Source organism: Lontra canadensis, unplaced genomic scaffold (assembly GCF_010015895.1).
Source record: "Lontra canadensis isolate GAN:19392208 unplaced genomic scaffold, GSC_riverotter_1.0 scaffold75, whole genome shotgun sequence".
NCBI classification, from domain to species: Eukaryota; Metazoa; Chordata; class Mammalia; order Carnivora; family Mustelidae; genus Lontra; species Lontra canadensis.
Genome location: NW_022631069.1, coordinates 5851417 through 5869224, shown reverse-complemented (window position 1 = coordinate 5869224; position 17808 = coordinate 5851417). Strand labels below are relative to the sequence as shown.

Genomic DNA, 17808 nt, shown 5'->3' with positions numbered 1-17808 from the left:
ACTAGGTTTCCCTCTTTGCATTCGCTGCTAGAGTGCTTAAAGGGAGCTGTGTGCATGACGGCAGGGCACGCCTCTCTGAACTTCAGGGGACTGTCTTGTGTGGATCCCTTCCCTAACATTTGCATGCCATTTTAAACTTAGCTTTAATCGCATTATAGGTCTCATGGGCTAGCTAAATCCTTTTTGGAGCAGTACAAAGTCACGGACAGAAATAAATGTCAGTTTCTAGTACTTGCTGTGCAAGATTTCAGACGGTTCTCTTTGTCTCTCTTAGCTTATTTTCTCTCTCTGGAGAATTAAAGACTTGTTGAGGATTAAATGAGACAATGTGTGAAAAGCTTGGTCAACTCCACAGTGCCATATATAGGTAATAAGATAGACCTGTCAGTAACATTGTTATTAATAACGTGATGGGTCCCTGCCCCTGGGCATCTGCACCATTTACGGTCTGGACCCAGGGACTGGTGAAGAGGGGCTTGCTGGCTGGGACCCAGTCCCACGTAGTGGGAAGGCTCCCACAGCTGTGATGGGTGTCTCCGAGGGGCCCGATGCTGCTCTGATGGGGGAACAGAGCTATACCAGACCTCACACCTCCCGTACCTGGAGGCAGGCCTCCGTTAGAGCTGTCCCTGCTGCTCTGCCCACTGAGGAGCTGACTGGGGTCCTCCAGAGGAAGGCCAGCAGTTCACCATGATGTTGTAAGTCTCCCCAGAATCCTCTAGGCTTGTGTCAGCCTCATCAAAGGGAAGAGGAGACCAGCACAGCCACTCCTACTGCTCATACCTCAGGAAATGAAGGGGTTCATTAATAATAGATAAGGAGGGGGCAGAGTCTATGGTGAGAAGTAGGCCTGGGGCCCACCAGACCCGTGTGCCCGTCATGACTACCCTGAGCCTCAGACCTGCAGGCCTAACCATCTCCTTCCTTCTGTTTCCCACACACACCCTGCCCTTTTCCCTAGCCTTCTTCCAGAATCACTTAATCCCAGAAACTTCCAGAAATCCCTCACTGAGCCAGTACAGCTGCACTTCCTGAGTCTCCAGCACATTCCTGCCTCTCCCTGCACCCATGTGATCTTTCTAAGAAATAAGACTCTGCAGTCCCTGAAAACAGTAATGGTGGTTACTTTGGGACGATGGGCTTAGGGTGAGGAGTGTTTCTTTTTTGTGTGGCTTTCTGTATTTTCCAAAATATCTGAAACATTGTAATAATTTGCCTTGAGGCAAGGAAGGAGGAAATATCTTACAGCCTCCAACCTTTAAAGACAATGATCTGTTTGGGTTCTCTGTTCTAGCATCTCAAAGCCACATGATTCCAAAAATTTCTTCAGTTGGCCTCATCCATAAAATCGAAATAGGGATTTCTCACTGTTTCAGGAGGTTAAATGAGGTAATAAACTTAGACGATGCTTTGGAAACATGTTAGGTATTACTGCTGTTAGCATCAGGGGCTATAATCTATGGCAAGAACCCAGGAAGGCCCTTTCTCGTTGATATTTAATACCTCCTCCTCACAACCTTGTGAAATACAGGTAATTTCTCAGTTTTACCAGTGAGGAAACAGAGAGGTGATGTGATCCATCTGAGGCCACTCAGCAGAGGCAGGATTCATGCCCCGGTCTCTGGCCTCCAAGTCCCGCTGATCTGCGAGTCCTTCAGGGCAGGCACCATGTCTGCCCAGTGGGCCCATCTGTGGGTCCTGACTGACGGGCCTTCTCGGACTGCTTGGCCTTGAACAGATGCCCTCCCTGATCCTAGGCTTCCTCACCAGTGAAACCAAGAGGTAATCTTAATCCTCTTTTATCAACCCGTGGGAGACACAACCTAGAGCAGAAGCCGCCATGGGCTTTGATAACCACCTGTCCGGGTATATAATAAGCTACATAATCTTTAGGACACAAGGTGTCCCCCAGATTATCCTTTTCCAAATGTGATTTCTTAGGGCCACCAAGAGTGTCCCACCCAGGACAGCCGGAGCCCTGGGAGGAGGGGAAGGGATGCAAAGCTAATCAAGCAAGTTTGCGTCAGGGACCCAGAGTGAGTGTGTGTGTGTGTGTGTGTGTGCGTGCGCGCTCACGCGCAAGCTCCTACAGGACAGGCTGCGGGGGTCTGGCCCAGGGAGGCCCAGGCTGACTCCAGCTGGCGACACGGGAGGTGGCAGGACTCTGCTGCACATCGCCCTTCTTATCTCCTGCAAGAAGGGACAACTGCTTAGCCAGAGTTCCTCTGTAAACAGTGCCCAAATAGGGTTGGGGGATTATTTTCTCTTAGGGAACGCTCACTCCCTAAAGAGAGCTGGGTGGCTGCCCAGTCTTGGATAGGATTTACTAATAAAAAAAAAAAAAAAAAAAAAAAAGCTCTGTCAGCAGGAATTGGAATTATAAAGGCGCTTGCCGCCTGCCTTTCCCCCTGGCCTCTTTTTTACCCTAGAACTACCAGAAAGGCCCAGAAGCAAGAAGGAAGTTCAGTCTCCTGGTTTCTCCGTTGAAAATCCACCTTGGAGCCCTAACCGCCACCTTCAAAATGGCTGGGGAGAGCAGCTGGTGGGCTCGAGGATTCTCCCTGTCCCAGCCCTCTTCCTTGCTGCCCTGAGGCTCTCAAACTTAGCTGTTCTAGGGCCTTCCCTCCTGCGTGCCTACCTTCGGCTACTTGCAGCTGAAGTGGTGGGGAGGTTTCCTCAGAGTGTCACTCCAGCAGGGGCCTTGGGGGGTTGACTTGGATGGAGACGGTTTCTGGGATGTGGGCGAAGTATTTTTCAGCAGGTGTCTCAAGTCACAAAGCCAGCCTGTCCCCAGCTCGTGGAGAAAGGCAGTGCCTCTCACGTTTGCATCATGACATGCCACCAGAGCTGTTTTCGTCTCTGGAAGTTGGGCTCTTCTTAGCACATGGTCCCAATTGTGTCATTAAAGATGTGAGCCAGTCAAAGACTCTGGGAAGGTGTGGACTCCACCAAGAGGTCCCTAGACAAGGAGACCTCCACCAGTGCTCTTCTGGGGGGTGGGAGGAACAACTCTCCCCATCCTGCCCCCCAAAGACGGGGCTACCTTATTCAGAGGGAGGGGCTCCAGAGAGGACTTGCCAGGGGAGAAGGGGCTGAAACGGTAGCTCCCTTCTTGCCCCCCTGAGTGTCCCCTTCTTTCCTTCTGGGTTTCTCTCTGGTCCTAGCCACTCCCATCAGGTTCTGCCCGCACACTCTCTTTAAAGCTCCAACCCAAGTACAGACCCAAATCTGCTCTAATCCCGGCTCCCAGCATCCCCAAAGTGGCTTGGCCATACACAAAGCAACTTCTCTAAATACTGAGAGCTAACAAAAGGAAATAATCATGGGCAACACAGGTGGAACGTCAGGCTCTAGCCCCAAAGGGCTGGGACAGCCTCACAGGCCCCTCCCTGGGTTTATCCCTGGCAGCTTCTGCCTGTTTCTGGAGAGAGGCATCCTTGCTTTTCTCAGCATTCATCTGTGGTCTCCTAACAGCCCATACCCTTCCCGGCTGAGGCCCTGTCCAATGAGTCTGTCAGTCTGGGGCCTCCCTATCAGGCCTTATCCTTGTGGGAAGAGCTGTTTCCTTCTCAACCCACAGGCAGAACTGGGAGGATGGAGATGGAGGGTGGCTTCCCCTCTTCCATCTCGGTGGTAGCTCCACCTAGCCCCCCAAGGAGGGGCTTCTTCCTGGGTCTGTAGGGATGGCCCCACACGCTCTTTTGTGGGCTCACAGAACGCCAATGGCCAGAGAAATTCTTAGGTAAGGAGAGAAAACAAATGTTACTTAAAACCACGGTTGCCTTCTCTGGAGGGTGGAGCCTGGTACAGGACAGAAACCGATCTCAGGATCCCATTTCTGGTGATGGCTGGTCATGCCAACCCCAACCAACACCTTGTAGGGTTTTCAGTGTTCAGAGATGGAGCTGGAGAGAACGACTTGCCCAGGGAAATTTAAAGAAGGTCTTCGTTCGTTTGTTTGTGCTTTGAGGCTTAGAAGCAGGCAAGGTGGAGAAGAGCCCAGAGGAGGATGGGAGCCAGTGCCCTCGGGGAGGTTTGGCGGGAGAGCCCCTCAGGGCAGGCACCCACTGGAGTCTACTGGGCAGTGAGAGGAGAAATACCCAGTCCCCATGACAACAAACCTCCAACTGAGGCACAGCAACCCACTTTGTGTCCCCAGGGGTGGGGTGGAGCTGGGCTCGTGTCCCATGACTGGTCCATGTGAAGAAAGAGCCAACAGAGGCAGAGAGGACATTTCAGAAGAGGAAGACAATTAAGAGTCAGAGGAAGAACATCTGCTGGCCCATCCCAGGAGAGGCAGGACCTTGGGGAGAGCCCTCCCTAGCCAGCTTTTAAGAGGCAGCCGAGAGGAGGACCCACAGCACGTACAGTGGAGCCAAGTCTCTCGGTTTGACTCCTGGCTCCCCATCTCCTTGGCTTTGCACCGTTGAGCATGCTGTCCCAGTCTTCTCATCTAGAAACTGGGGATCACTGGGGATGACAACAGTGTCCACCCTGCAGGGGAGTGGTGAGGATGAAGAGTAAGCTGCGTCCCTTAGAGAAGGCAGAGAAGCCCCAGCTGATGTCGGCTTCCATCTGCCATAGGATTGGGCCCAGACAGTCATCCGAGCCCCAGTGTCCAGCCGCTTCCCCTTGCACCTCAACCCTGTCCACCCTGCGCAGACTCCAACACATGCTTTCCGATAACAATATAAATTAGTTCCGGGAGAAACCAGTGTCATAGTTGAGGACACTGGAGCCTCCCTGAATGCCAGGCTGTGCCAAGGCCAGCCCATCAGCGGGATAGAACACGGGAGTCTACTGAAGCCATCACTGGGCCATCAAGTCTGAGAGCAGTGGTGGCCAGAGAAGGGTGAACCTTCAACCTTCAGCCTCCTCCTATCCCGGGGTGCTCTCCCTGCTCTAATTCCTCATCCCTATGCCAAGTGGATTCCATAGAAAATGCTCGTCCTGAGTTTTGCTACAGCCCTAGAGACTTCATCCAGAGAGGAAGACATTGATATTCATGGAGAATGAGTACTTGGCAACTCAGACCTGAGAGGAAAATGTGGTTAGGGACAATGGATGAGGGTGAATGGGGGGCATGGGCTTGATGTGAGAGTGGTGTAGGAGAGGATCTCTGCTCAAGAGGCCACTATTTCCACATAGTTGCTGACATGAAAACACCCTAAAAATACGCTAGCAACAGGACAAGGTTGACCTAGACCCTACTGCTAGCCTTGTCTCCGTCTTGTTCCAAAGTATAAATATTTATGAGCAGTGAGGAGGTTCTGAAGTCAGGGTTACTTGGCTTAGGGTCTGAGGCGCTTTGGGAAATGGCCTCTCTTCCCTCCTTGGTTTTCACGCTGACCTTGCTTGTTGGTTTGCCCTATTTCCAGTCTCAGTGGAGACCGGAAGTCTCTTCCAAGAGAGAGGCTATCTGTTGGCAGCAAGAATGTGGTCTTTGCTCTATGGCCCTTGACACTCCTTGCCTTGGGCTTCTGGTCTTCCCTTGGGCCTCTTCCTTGCAGGATAGAGAGACTCACAGGCATGGAGTGAAGACGGCAAGTGGGCAGTGGCTTTGGAAGGGAAGGAGAAGAATGGGGAGTGAGTAACAAAAACCAGGGCAAGAGAATTCCCCCCAAAAATCCTAGAGACATCCAAGGCAGTGGGCAGAGCCCAGGACTAGGTCTCATGAGACCGGAGTTTGGGGTCCAGATTTGCATGGACTCCCCGAGCCACCCCAGTCGAGTGTGACCTCTCTGGTCCTGACTTGCTCACCTATAGCAGAAGGACACTGGGCCAGATCATCTTTGAGAACCTTTCTAGCCTGACCTTCCCCATGTCCATGAGAACATGGAGTCCTAACACTGTGTGGGCCACAAGACATTAGAAACCTCTCAGGGACCATGCCAGTTCTCCCAAAGCGGTTGCTATTCTGGTCAGAGTAACACCCAGCGACCCCAGTCTCTGAATTTATGCTGATCTAGGAGACCCAGTTACAAGCCCTTCCTCCTGAATGAATCCTGGAGTCTGAACGCCCTTGACAGTGTCCAGAGGGAAGGTTTGGCAGTTGCTTACCTTGTGACCAACTAATCTCTCTCCGGGAGAAAATGTCACTGTGGGTTATCAGGTGATAGAAGCGACAAGACAAGTGCATATGCTCCACGCAGCAAGGTGGGGGAAGCCCAGACAGCACCCCAGTGTTTGAGGAACAGATTTTTGTTGATGCATGAGCTCCCTGCCTAACGATTTCCCATTCATTCTCGTGTAAGGCAAAGATCAGATATTTATACGATCACGAGGCACAGCATACCAATGAAGGGCACCTGGGCCAGGGTTGGGGGGTGGGGGTGGCCCAGCCTGCTCGGGGCTGCAGCGAGCAGCAAGCAGGGGAGGGAAGCAGGATGGGCTCCCATCCAATTGCCAGTGGGAGCTAGGCTCTGCCAGAAGCCGGCCAGAGCGGGCAGGGGCGCTGTCTTGATGCTAGGAATTTATCAAGGGTGAGACTGGAACTGTCTCTCCTGGGGTGAGCCTCTGGCTGGCAGACTCTTAGGGCTGTTTCCTCTGCAGCCGCGGGGAAAGACCTCTCATGAAGCGGGGAGCACCCAAGGCCAGCTGAGCGGTTACTGAGCAACTCTGCCCACAGCCAGGTCAGGGCCCTGTCTGGACCAGTTAGCTTTGTTTTCCAGCACCGCATGGGAAACCTTGAACCCTCTGGAGCCGAGAACAGCTCCTGGTCCCAGTGGGACCCTGAAAGGGCAGGTGCACAACCATCGCCTCTGCCAAAAGAATGCACGGACCCGGATGGAGGCTTCACGGGGGCACACAGGGCCCTGCTGTCACTCTGAGAGTGTGTGCCCCATTCCCCAACATGCTGCCTCTGGGGAGGAGCTCGGGCCCCACCCCCTGCCACCTCCTCTTGCTGGGTTCTTGGCAGGTTTTCAGCAATGTTTTTCTAGACAAGCCCCATTGGCCCCATTGGCTTCAGAACCTGGAGCCTGGCAGGGTAAGCCGCATTCTAAGGACCTGAGCTTTGAGCCTAGAGGGACCCCTGCGTGCCCATCCTTCCAGTTGGCTCCTGGTCATTATAAGACATGAGCTCTGAGGGTAGGGCTGTGGTTCTTGTTCTGGGCGGGAAAAGCAGCTCCAGGCTTTGACGTTCCCATCTGACCAAGACTTCCTCACAGGGTGGCAATGAGGCCCTCCCTCTACTCCCTTCTGCAGGGAGGAGACCAAAGGAAGGGTCCCCCCAGCTGACCTGTGCCCTCGCAGGAGCATGGTCTGGACATTTCTGCCCACCACCTGAGGGTGCAGGAGGAGAGCTCGGGGCTTGGCATTCCAGAGAAGAGCACCATGAGGCCAGACCTAAGGGAGTGTGGGGGTAACTGAACAGGAGCAGGCCACGAGGCAGTCCCACTGAGCAGCGTGCAAACAAGGGAAGCTTGCTGCCCCTCTGAACCCAGGCAGCTTCTGACTCCAGCGCAGGGTCAAGCAGCCTGGAGCACTCACTTGGGGACAGGCCGCTGGAACAGCGGGCAGGGCTGGCAGGCTTCATTCATTATTCAGAGCCTCGCTGGTAGAAAGGCTTGGGGAGCCGTCTTCGTGGTTTGGGCAAGCAGCCCAGGCCTGGCCTTGCTCCCTCACTTCTCCTGTGGCTTCTGTGGGACCCTGCTCTGCCCTGTGGGCCTCTTTTGGGAACCTCTCCCTCTCTGCTTCTATCCTGGTGTGATCCTGCCTGCAGGAGTCCAGACACCTGGGAATTTAAGGCAGAATTCTAGAGCTACTGAGCCCTTATTGCAAACTCCTGATGGAATATGTTATCTTGGCCTGGGTTGCTCTGACTGGGCTGCAGCCACTCACCTGCCTCCTGCCCAGCCCAACCCAGCCTTGCCAGAGTTAGGACCCATCCCTGGACTCAGCCTATTAGCTCGCTGCAAAACCTGCCTTCTTAGTCCTTTAAATCACATTGCAAGGGTCAGCCACCCAGTAAAATTTCCCCCAAACGATACAATCCATGTCCCAGTCTTCCACACGTGATCTCTTCCCCAGGTGGGCTCTTGTCACATGATGCTGAGCAAAATGGGGAGCCCTCAGTCTGTCTCTTCCGGGGTCCACCTGGTGCAGTTGGTCTTTGCCTCTCACCCTGGAAATGCTCACTTTGCTTCCCAGGGTCCTGCACTTCCCCAGGTTTCCTCCTCCCTCACTGACTCTCAGCTGTCAGTCCTCTTGGCTGATTTTTCCTCCTGGTACCCACCACTGAACAAGACAGTCCCAGTCCTGAGGCTCAGGCTGAACATGGGTCTCCAAGCAGGGGGTCTCAACTAGTCTCATGGCTTTTCACACCATTTCTATGCTGACTCCTTTTTTCTTTAGCCAAGGCCTCTCTCCGGGACCCTGGACTCTATATCCAAGTTCCTCTCCAACAACTCCATTGGGATGTCCCAAAGTCATCTCCGATATAATGTGAGCAAGTCTGAGTGCCTGGTCTTCCTCCCCAAATGGATTCTTCCTCCAGGATTCACCAATTCAGTGAATGGCGATTCCCTCTCAAGCTGCTCAAGCTGAAAACCCTGATTCTTCTCTTTCTCCATATCCCCAACCCTACCCTCAACAGGTCAGCAAATTCCTCTAGTTCGGCTTTCAAAATATATGCAGAATCAAGCCAGGTCTTACACCCCCACCATCCTTGTCCAAACCACCGCGGTATCTTCCGGCAATGGTCTCTCAACTGATTTCTGTCTCTGCCCTGGTTGTATAGTCTGCTCCCAACCTTCCAGCTACAGCGATATTTAAGGGCTTCTGACTGTAGAACCCCATTAAGCTTTCCTGCCCCTTCACCCCTCTCACCTCAGCTTTTGCTCTGTCCCCTCCCCAACCAACTTCTGTGTCCACCATACTGGCCCTTGGATGTTCTCTAACCAACCCACGCCATGTTCCTTGCATTCGACTTTCTCCCACCCAGATCTCCCTTCTTCCAGATATCCACATGGCTCTCTCCTTGTCATCCTTCGGGTCTACTCAAAAGACCCTTCTCAGGGAGGCCTCTCTTGACCAGCCTATTTCCCGCACCTCCTCTCTTTATGCCATCCTCTCGTCAAACCACCCTCCCCACCACACTCTCCTGCTTTGCTTTCTCCACAGTATCTCTCTGACAGTACCATTTACCTCACCAACTCATTTGTGTCCCTCAACCCGAGTATAAGTGCCTTGGGAGCAAGGATTTGGTTTAGCATCATACCCCAGAGCTCAGGACTGTGCTCGGGGCCTCACAGCTGGTCAAAGAGATCACCACTGAAGGCGCCATTCTCAAACAACCCCTCCTCTCACTTCCTCAGTTCTTTTTTCTCTTGGGTCTCCTCCTGCTTGCTGCTCTTTGCTGGCCCCTCGCCTCCTCTTCCGTGACTGTGAGTCCTCTGCAAAGCTCGATTCTTGCTCTCAACTTCTCTTTCCACCATCTGTACCCACAGCCCACTCACCCACCCTCCTGGCTTCCAAAATCACCTCAAACCATTGTATTCTTCTGATCGCATTCCCTTGCTCTGAAACCTTCACTCAACGAGAAGCTCCTTGGAAGCCAGGACTCTATTAGTCCCCTCAGCTTTTTTTGGACCTAAATAAGTTCTCTGACCAATCACTGAAGACATGTTGAGGGGATAAAGAGTCCTCACACTTCCCTCTTGCTGCCGTTCTTCCCAGCCAGGATGGAAACGAGAGCCTGAGATCCAAGGTGCGCGTTGCCTCAAGCCGGTGGTCAATGAGCCTTCGGGAGGCTTCATCCCACAGTGATTTAATGAGTCACAGCAGATCAATTTAGCTGATTCTTTGGCTCTATTTGAAGAGGCCTTTTGTGGCTACCCTTGGATCTCATTTGACTTGAGTACGTGGGCGTGAGAAGAGGATTCAACCGAACTCTTTTCTGGCAAGGACAGGCAGTTTCACTCCAGGACCCCAGCCTCCCTCAATGTGCTGGGCTAGTGAGGACTTGCATAGCCCTCGGGACAGCAGAGCAACCTTCCTGCCTCCCCCATCAGACTGTGAGCCTCTAAGGACAGGACTGGAGTTTAAGCCCTCGTATTCTCCATGCTAGCCGCCTGGTCCAGGGTTCATTACACCGCAGCCAGTCTTGCACAAAGGAAAAAACCCAATCTGACATGACAGAAGTTCTTTCTAGACACTTCCCCCAATCCAGAGAAAATAAAGAAAAACACTCCACTACGCCTGCCATCCCGACCTTTTAGCACGCTCTGCCTCTGCTGCCATCAAAGTCTAGCCTGTAACTTTCCTTTTCTGACCCTGATTTCTTTTCTCCATTTCTCGCCAGCACTTCTGCACCTGGCTTGCTGTAGGCATGGTTTTGCTGCACGGCCGGCCCACCCCCCAAGCATGTGCCGTGTGTGCAAGGGGGGGCGGGGCCTCCGGGTCTACTCTAAGGCGCCCGTCAGCCTGGGCGCTCTGAGGTGGAGGGCTCTTTCTCTGCCATCCTCCCCAGAGCCATCTCAAGCTCCTCCATTCAACAAGCTTCTACCTCAGTGATACAACTGACCACCCATCCTCGACACTCGAATGTTCGTTGAATGAAAGAGCAGTGAACGTCAGCCTACTGCCCACAGGAAGAAGCCTGGGGAGATCGGAAAGGAATCCCAGTATCAGGGCAAAAGCTACCGTCTGGAACAAGAGGAAAGAGAGAACCCAACCAGGCCACAAGAGATAACAAGAACACCCTTCTGGATACCTTGAACTAGCGGCACAATTTTGGAGCTGCCGTCTGCCCCAGGGGGCAATGTTATCCCGCCGTGCTCCCGCCACGCAAGGACCGTGGGCTTGGTTGAGGACCTGGGTTTGAGTCTTGGCTCTCCAACACCTTCTCTCTGGGTGACACTGGGTGAATCACTTAACCTGATCCTTCATTTCTTTGTTTACATAAAGGGAATGATAATGGGGCTTGTGGTGAGGATAAAATGTGATCAAGTTTGTTGTGCTCTAGGCTCCTGGTGGGAGCTCAAGTAATAAGCCCCATTTCCCCAGTAAACAGGGATTCGAAAGGAGGCAGGTGAGGAGGGAGCTAAGCACCCCTTTCCCTCCCATGGGACTGGGCCTCGTGGGAAAAGGAGGAAGACAGCTTACTGGTGGGGAGCAGGGGCTTCCTCGTGGCAGGATCCCCCTAGAGGACATTTCCCAGGGGCTGAAAGAGAGGACTGATTGTTACTGACATTTACGGGAGGAAGACATGTCTGGAAATTCTGCCAAGTGGCCTACTAACTTATGGACCACACTCCCAGGGCCTGGGTAGCTCTGCCCTGGAAGCAAGGGAACCAAGCACTTCTCTTCAAGAGAAGCCAGGAGTCTTAGAATCTCAGAATTTTGAAGCTGGTTTAACACTCAGTAAACTGCAGCTCAGAGAGGACAAGTCACTTTCCCAAGGTCACACAGAAAACACAGGGCATGGCTAGGACAAGAACTAAACTAATAAGAACACCCAACAGTGTGCCAGAATGGGTGGTTGGGACCAAAGTGGGGGTCAGGTCTGAGAGTGGCACACACAGCGGCCCACAAGCTGGGCCAGAAGGAGAGTCACTGTGAGAATGGGGCCTGGGAGGCCGCTCTGTGACACTGCCCACTTAGGCATCTCATGTGTGTTACTTTAGTTTTCTACATTTACTACTCCCACAAGCTATGCTACCCATTATGATCCCTGTTGTGCTGATAGGGAAACTGAGGCACTGTGTAGATAACGTCGCCAAGGTCTAAGAGCTAGAAAGAGGAGAAGCTAGAATACAACACAGGTCTGGGAGCACCAAAGCCAGAGCCTTTCTGTCCAGCCCTGCTCATTCCCAGGCTGGAATTCCCGTTCTATTAGGCCTCTCTTCCTTCCTGCAGACACTGGATCCGGGCCCCCTGGAGTGCACAAAGCCCACCAGCACCCCAAAACAACGCATGCACACACACACACGCACATACACACACACCCGTTCTTGCTCGCTCCAACCTGGCGGGGACCTGCTAAGGCAGGAAGATGGCCAAGTCCATTAACACCCCAAGCACAACACATATTTATGGCCCCAATTACAGCCGTCACCCCCCCCACCCCCCGCCGCCAAGAAGCAGGAACAGCAACAGGAATAGTTGTGTGCAGTGGGGTCTGAGGCCCCTGTAGCAATAACCACAAGATTACAGAGACGTTAGCAAACCCCGGGGACAGCGGCTCTATTATAATGATAAATCTATAGCTTTATATAGAAATAATGAGACTGGGGGCAGAAGACGGGGGAGGGAAGAGCAGGGGGCTTTCAGCCAATCAAAGTTCTAGGGGGAGGGAAAATGGCAAGCCGCTGGGAATGCCCAGGAGACCATCAGCGGTTCTCAGTCAAGCCAGGCGGCTTAGGGGCAGCAAGAGCATGAGGGGCAGCCCGGGCCGGGGCCGGGGCCGGAGTGGATGTAATGAACTGCTGTGATTCCTTCCCACTCGGAGATCCTGGACCCTGCGGATCAGAAGAGGCCTCCAATGTCTCTAACACATCCAAGTTGCCTGCTCCTCACCCTCAGCCTGGTTTTGGGGGTGGTATATACTACCTCCACTGCTCCCTCCAGGCTTTCTTCCAGAACAACCGGGGGGTGGGGGTGGGGAATGAGGCCAATGTCCCTTGTGGCTTAAAATTTGCAATTAACCAAGAGCTAGACTCCCCGGATGCCCACCTCTCCTTCACTAGCCTGGAAGCCCCTAATTCATTCAACAGATGCTCCAGGCTTTGCTACTTGAAACCAACTTGAGCCATGGTGCTGGGGCCAAAATAAGGCACAAACCCAGTTCCCCCACACCGGGGCTGAGGGTAATGCTCCAAGATAAGCAGAAGGACCAACAAGGGAACAGCATTCATGGACTCGTGTGACCTCCAAGCAGCCTGCTAAGCCCCCGTTTCTCACAATTCCTCTCCTTTTCCTTAGCCTGTGCATCACTGACCCTCCGCTTCCGTCCAGACTGTCTGATCCAACTAGTGAATCAATTTACCGCTCCAGACAAAAAACGTCCACCTGAACCATATCTCGGAAGGAACGCACAGGCTGCGTCTCTCCCTACCAAGCCTGACTCTACCCATTTTCAAAATACGGTTTGACCTTCTCCTCTGGGAAGCCTTCCCAGGTTATAACCACACCCCATTCCCCCCGCTTCTTTAATCATCCTTCGTGTACCAGTATATAGTTTTTTACTTGAATTAACGAAGCTGTGGGCCATTCTACAAAAATGTGCTGAGTTCTTACATTTGCTTAAAATGACACACTCAGCCCAGAGGAAAAATACAAGAGAAAGTCAAATGTGGGACCAAAGGCATTCCCGAGCCATTGGGAGGACTTTGCAAGTCTGAAGATGATTCGGGGTATAACTGAGGGACCCAGGAATAAATCCAGAGGAGAGATTCCTCTAAGAGCAGGAGGGCTCAGGGAACTTTGAAAGGGGGACCAGTCTGAGTCAGGCAGGGCAGTGGGGAAAGGCCTGAGTCACAGAGGGAAGCCTGTGAGCATAGGCAGAGGGCAGGAATGTCGGGGACGCTCGGGGGACCAGGCTGCAGGACAGAGGAGCTGCCTGAGTTCCGAGCTCAGTGAGGCCCATATGCAGCCCTAGAAGTGGAATCTAGCACGAGGACAGATGGGAGCCCGTGCTCATCCATACCACCTCCACCACGGTGGCCGCAGGATTTCACACGCACTCACTGCTTATCATTCTCAGGGACTATGACTTGGGCCTCTCTGACCCCCAAATAACTATAATTTCAGAGTCAGCACCAAAAAACAAGTAAGAGCCCCCATCTTCTTACTTCCCTTTCCCCTCCTCTGCCTGATTCCTCGTCCACCAGGAGGATAAGCCAGCCCATGGGAAGAGCTGCGGACCGGAGGGCCCTAGGGGCCTCTGTTGGCAGAACATCAGCTCAGACAGACTGCAAGCAAGACAGAGTGTGTGAGCACAGTCACCTGCTCTTCCCCTTCAGAAACTCCTGGGCCCAGCCTCCCTGTGCTCCGGGCTAGGATGCTAGCCCTCCCTCTGTCTCGCCATATATACCGCCCCTCCCCATCCAGGGAAAATTCCAGCGCTGTCCTAACTCCGAAAGCAACCTCACACAGTACACACTGTTCACTACTTAGCATTACCAGCTCCTGCATGGATGTCTCTTGTCTCTGGAATTCGATTCTAATTTTCTGTGGATCAAAGAGGCTGTCTTTTATCCCAGTCCTGCTCACTCCTCATTGCGGGTCACAGTGTTCTGCTCAGAGGACAGGGAAGAGGACTAGAACAGAACTAACTGAGGATGATGAGGGTGGTGACAAAGTGTCCAACACCTTTTGGATGACCTGCTGGGCTGGGGAAAGGGGATGGGACAAGGACAGGGACAGCCACATCCTTCTAGGGCCTAGGAAGCTGGCCTCCTAAGCGCGCTTAGGCACAGACTGTCCAGTGCAGGCCTGGGTCTTCCATCACGCCCACAGCTAAGGTTGCAGGAGAGGGAGGGGAATCCTCAGAGTCTGAGGCAAGCTCTGCTTCCCTAGCCCCCGGCCTCACCCCTTCCCACTCTCAGAGGCCCTGGGCCTCGACCTTCACGTGGGGAGGACCGAGCTGCTTTTCTCTACCTGTGCAGCCACCATAACGAAGCTGCTGCCCAAGGAGACCACAAGGGAAGAGCTGCACCAGATGTAAACTTCACAGTGATTTATAGAGCAGAGCTCTTGGGCCTGGGCCGGCGCACAGCTGCTGCGCCAGCCTGCCCCGTCCACCCACCCCGTCTGCCTGGCCCTGCGGCTGGTCCTGTTCTTAGGGGTTTCCCGGAAGCAAAGGCAGGGGAGGCACTGGGACTGAATTGGTCAAAGTCAACCCCAGCTTGGAGAATGGGGTGTCCCCGAGACCCACCCTGGGGCAGAAACAGAGCCCACCAAGCTTTGAACAAATCAAGTTTCTTACAGCTTTCCCATCAGAGCAGGGGGGATGATTTTCCCGGTCTCTATCCTCACAGATTCAACATGGAGACCTTGAGAACGGACTGTTCAGAAGGAGGGCCTGCAGACTGAGTGGGGTGAGCCCCACCCCAGAGAAACAGTGCAAGAAGTATCCGGGGGGGCTCAACCAGTTAGCACTCAAGACCCCAGACACAAGCCATTGGTGTCTGATGGGAACACCCATGCTGTGCTCTCAGCTGCCTGGATGGGCTTAGAGAGAGGATCCCCCACACCTGTGGGAGCTACACTGGACTAAAGGGCTCCAGATATGCCCTCTTCATTCTCTGTGCCAAACCTGTCCTCCCTCCAAAAAGCCAGTCTGAGCCTCAGCTCCTTGAGACCTTCCCTGGTGAACTGCAGTGGATCGTAAGCAGCCCAGCGCCTCTGTCCCACGCGTGCATCAGCCAGGTGTCCTCTGGGCTGGCCTGGGCAGGGAATGGCTGTGTGGTAGTCACTAGTGTCGGTCATTGAGTGCTTCCAGTTCCCCTTACGGGCACATGGTAGGATTTCTTTGCCCTGCCCTCCTGAGGTGCCATGTGTCTTGCTATGGCTAACGAAACGTGGGTAGAAGTAACATATATATCTTTTCGTTGTGGAAGCTTTGAGAAATAGTACGTGATTCCCCACATCCCCTTTCTCCCGATGTGGTAACTAGGGGAGCACATGTCCAAATGGAACCCCTATCTGCTCAGACCCCTGGGTCACAAGGTAACATAGAACGCCCAGCCGTGCTGCGAAGCATGGACAGCGTGAACAAGAACTAGATCTTCGTTGCTCTAAGCTACCAAATCCTAGGATTATTTGTTGCTGCAACATAACCTCATTCGTCCTGATTAACATGCCCTATTCTTAATTGCCTTTTCCAGGCTTCTAGTACACATCAGTGCAGTTGGCAGATGCTGCTGTCTGATTCAGTCTAGAGACCTGCCCAATCCTCTCCCATGATCAAAGAGCTAGATAGCTTTATTTTATAGGCGGTAGACCTGAGGCCGAGCAGGTGGAGGGAACCACCCCAGAACGTGTAATCAGAAGCAATGGACAAAAATTCTCTTCGTTGCCAACCCACACCCCAATGTGGGGCAGTGTGCAAGGACCTTCCCAGGGCGGGCGGAGCCACTGGTCCGTTCCCAGAGTCCCCCTTCACATTCCAAAGGGCAAAGGCCCACTTGTCTCTAGGATGGAGGAGGATAGGGACACAGCCCACTCAACCCAACCCTAGAAACCCTCCAGAAGCCCAGGAGGCAAGGCTATACTCACACTTGTGGCGTACTGGATGTCCTTCCAGATGGAGGTTTCCCGGGACAGGTCGGAGACCTCAAAGAGGTTGTCTAGGATGACCTCTCCGATCATGTCATGGCGGGAGAAGCGATCGAAGTCGAAGACACTGAGATGTAGCTTGCGGTCGGCCAGCTCCTCGTAGGGCACAGGGAAGTGGAAGTTCTCATCAAAGGTGGGGTTCAGGGTCTTGCGGTGCACCCGGGTCTGCAGCTTGCACTTGCGATCAGGCAGGAGGTAGATCTTGACGTAGGGGTCAGAGCTGCCACAGAAGTCCTTGGCAGGGAGGTCGAAGGCCTTCAGGATGCGCACGATCAAGGTCTCGCTCTCGTAGTCGTAGCGCAGGCTGAAGTTGATTTTCCCGCAGCTCTTGGTGGCCTCGGACTTGGCATCGTCCCCGTCCACCGACTTCTGCTTGTAGAGTTCAGGCTTGATTCGGCCAATGCTGGTGGGCTGCTCTGCCGCCAGCGGCAGCTCGTTGCCGTAGTCCACACTGGAGACGTGCATCTGCCGTGGCAGGTGGCGCTTGAAGGACGTGTGCCTGGCAGGGGGTTGGGAGGAGAGGGCAGGGAGAGGGTGGTCAGGGCTCTGGGGGAGGGTCGTGCAGGCCGACACCTGCCGGCCACCCTGGCTCATCCTACCCTTTGTGGGCCCTTTTCCTCCTGCTCGCCGACCCTCTGTCTGTCTGCACACACTTTGTGCGCAGGTGGTTGTGAGCATTTCAAGTCCACGGAAGGGAGTTGGAATGGGGCCTGGTATATATTAAGTTCAATTCAATGGTAGCCTTTGCTGCCATTTTTTTTCTTACTTTCTGGGTTTCTTCCTAGTAGATGTAACTCTGGTTCCCCTCATGAAACCATGAGATTCCTTAGGGGAAGGACCATCCTTTCTTACCCTGGCTGTGTCTGTCCCTTCGTCATCCTCACCAGCTCTACCACGGACACCGGAGTTAACAGTGATTGGGCTTGGGAGTCAGACTGTGTAGGTTAATATTGGCTCTGCCACTGTCTGGCTATGGGACATTGGTCAACTTATTTAACTTCCCTATTATCCTGGCCCAGTGCCCCCAGGAATCTTAGGATTTAAGGTGAGAAATGACCCTACAAGTACTGAGGTCGGGCTGTGCTTTTGCAGATGGGAGAAGTGGTCCAGAGAAGGGACTTGCTTGACAAAATGAGGTTAGTAAAAGTAACAATCGCACAGGATTGCTGTGAGGAGGAACCAGATTCATACACATAAAAAGCACTTAGAACAGGTGTATAGGAAGTGAAACCACGTCGGCTCCAGATTGTCAAAGAATCCAGCTCTGATGGATTCCTTCCTTGGCTCCTCATGGCAACCTTACGAGTCATTAGCCCTATTTTATACTTGGGAAAAGTGAGGCCTAGGAAAAGTGAGCAACTTGCCCAAGGTCATATGATAAATTCTGAAAATGTGACCCCCAGCACGTTCATTCCTGAACTCACAGCTGAAGACCTGGTCTTCTTCCCTTTGGCTGGTCCCCCGGGAGCCTGGGGAGACGTTACAGGGACCCAGGAGCCAGCCAGAGCCCTAGGTTTGAATAAATAC

The 17808-nt window shown here is 53.4% G+C and overlaps 1 protein-coding gene across 4 annotated transcripts in view; it reads right to left on the bottom strand.

The window, feature by feature from the left end:
- SYT6 (synaptotagmin 6) overlaps positions 1–17808 on the bottom strand; it is a 55144-nt gene that overhangs the window by 25473 nt on the left and 11863 nt on the right. For all 4 annotated transcript variants that reach the window (XR_004385436.1, XR_004385435.1, XM_032881388.1 and 1 more), the window contains exon 3: positions 16222–16780. Coding sequence is in view for 2 of the 4 variants with exons in the window: in XM_032881388.1 (XP_032737279.1) it covers positions 16222–16780 (559 nt within the window). In the remaining 2 variants the exon portion in view is untranslated. The remainder of the gene's footprint in view (positions 1–16221; positions 16781–17808) is intronic.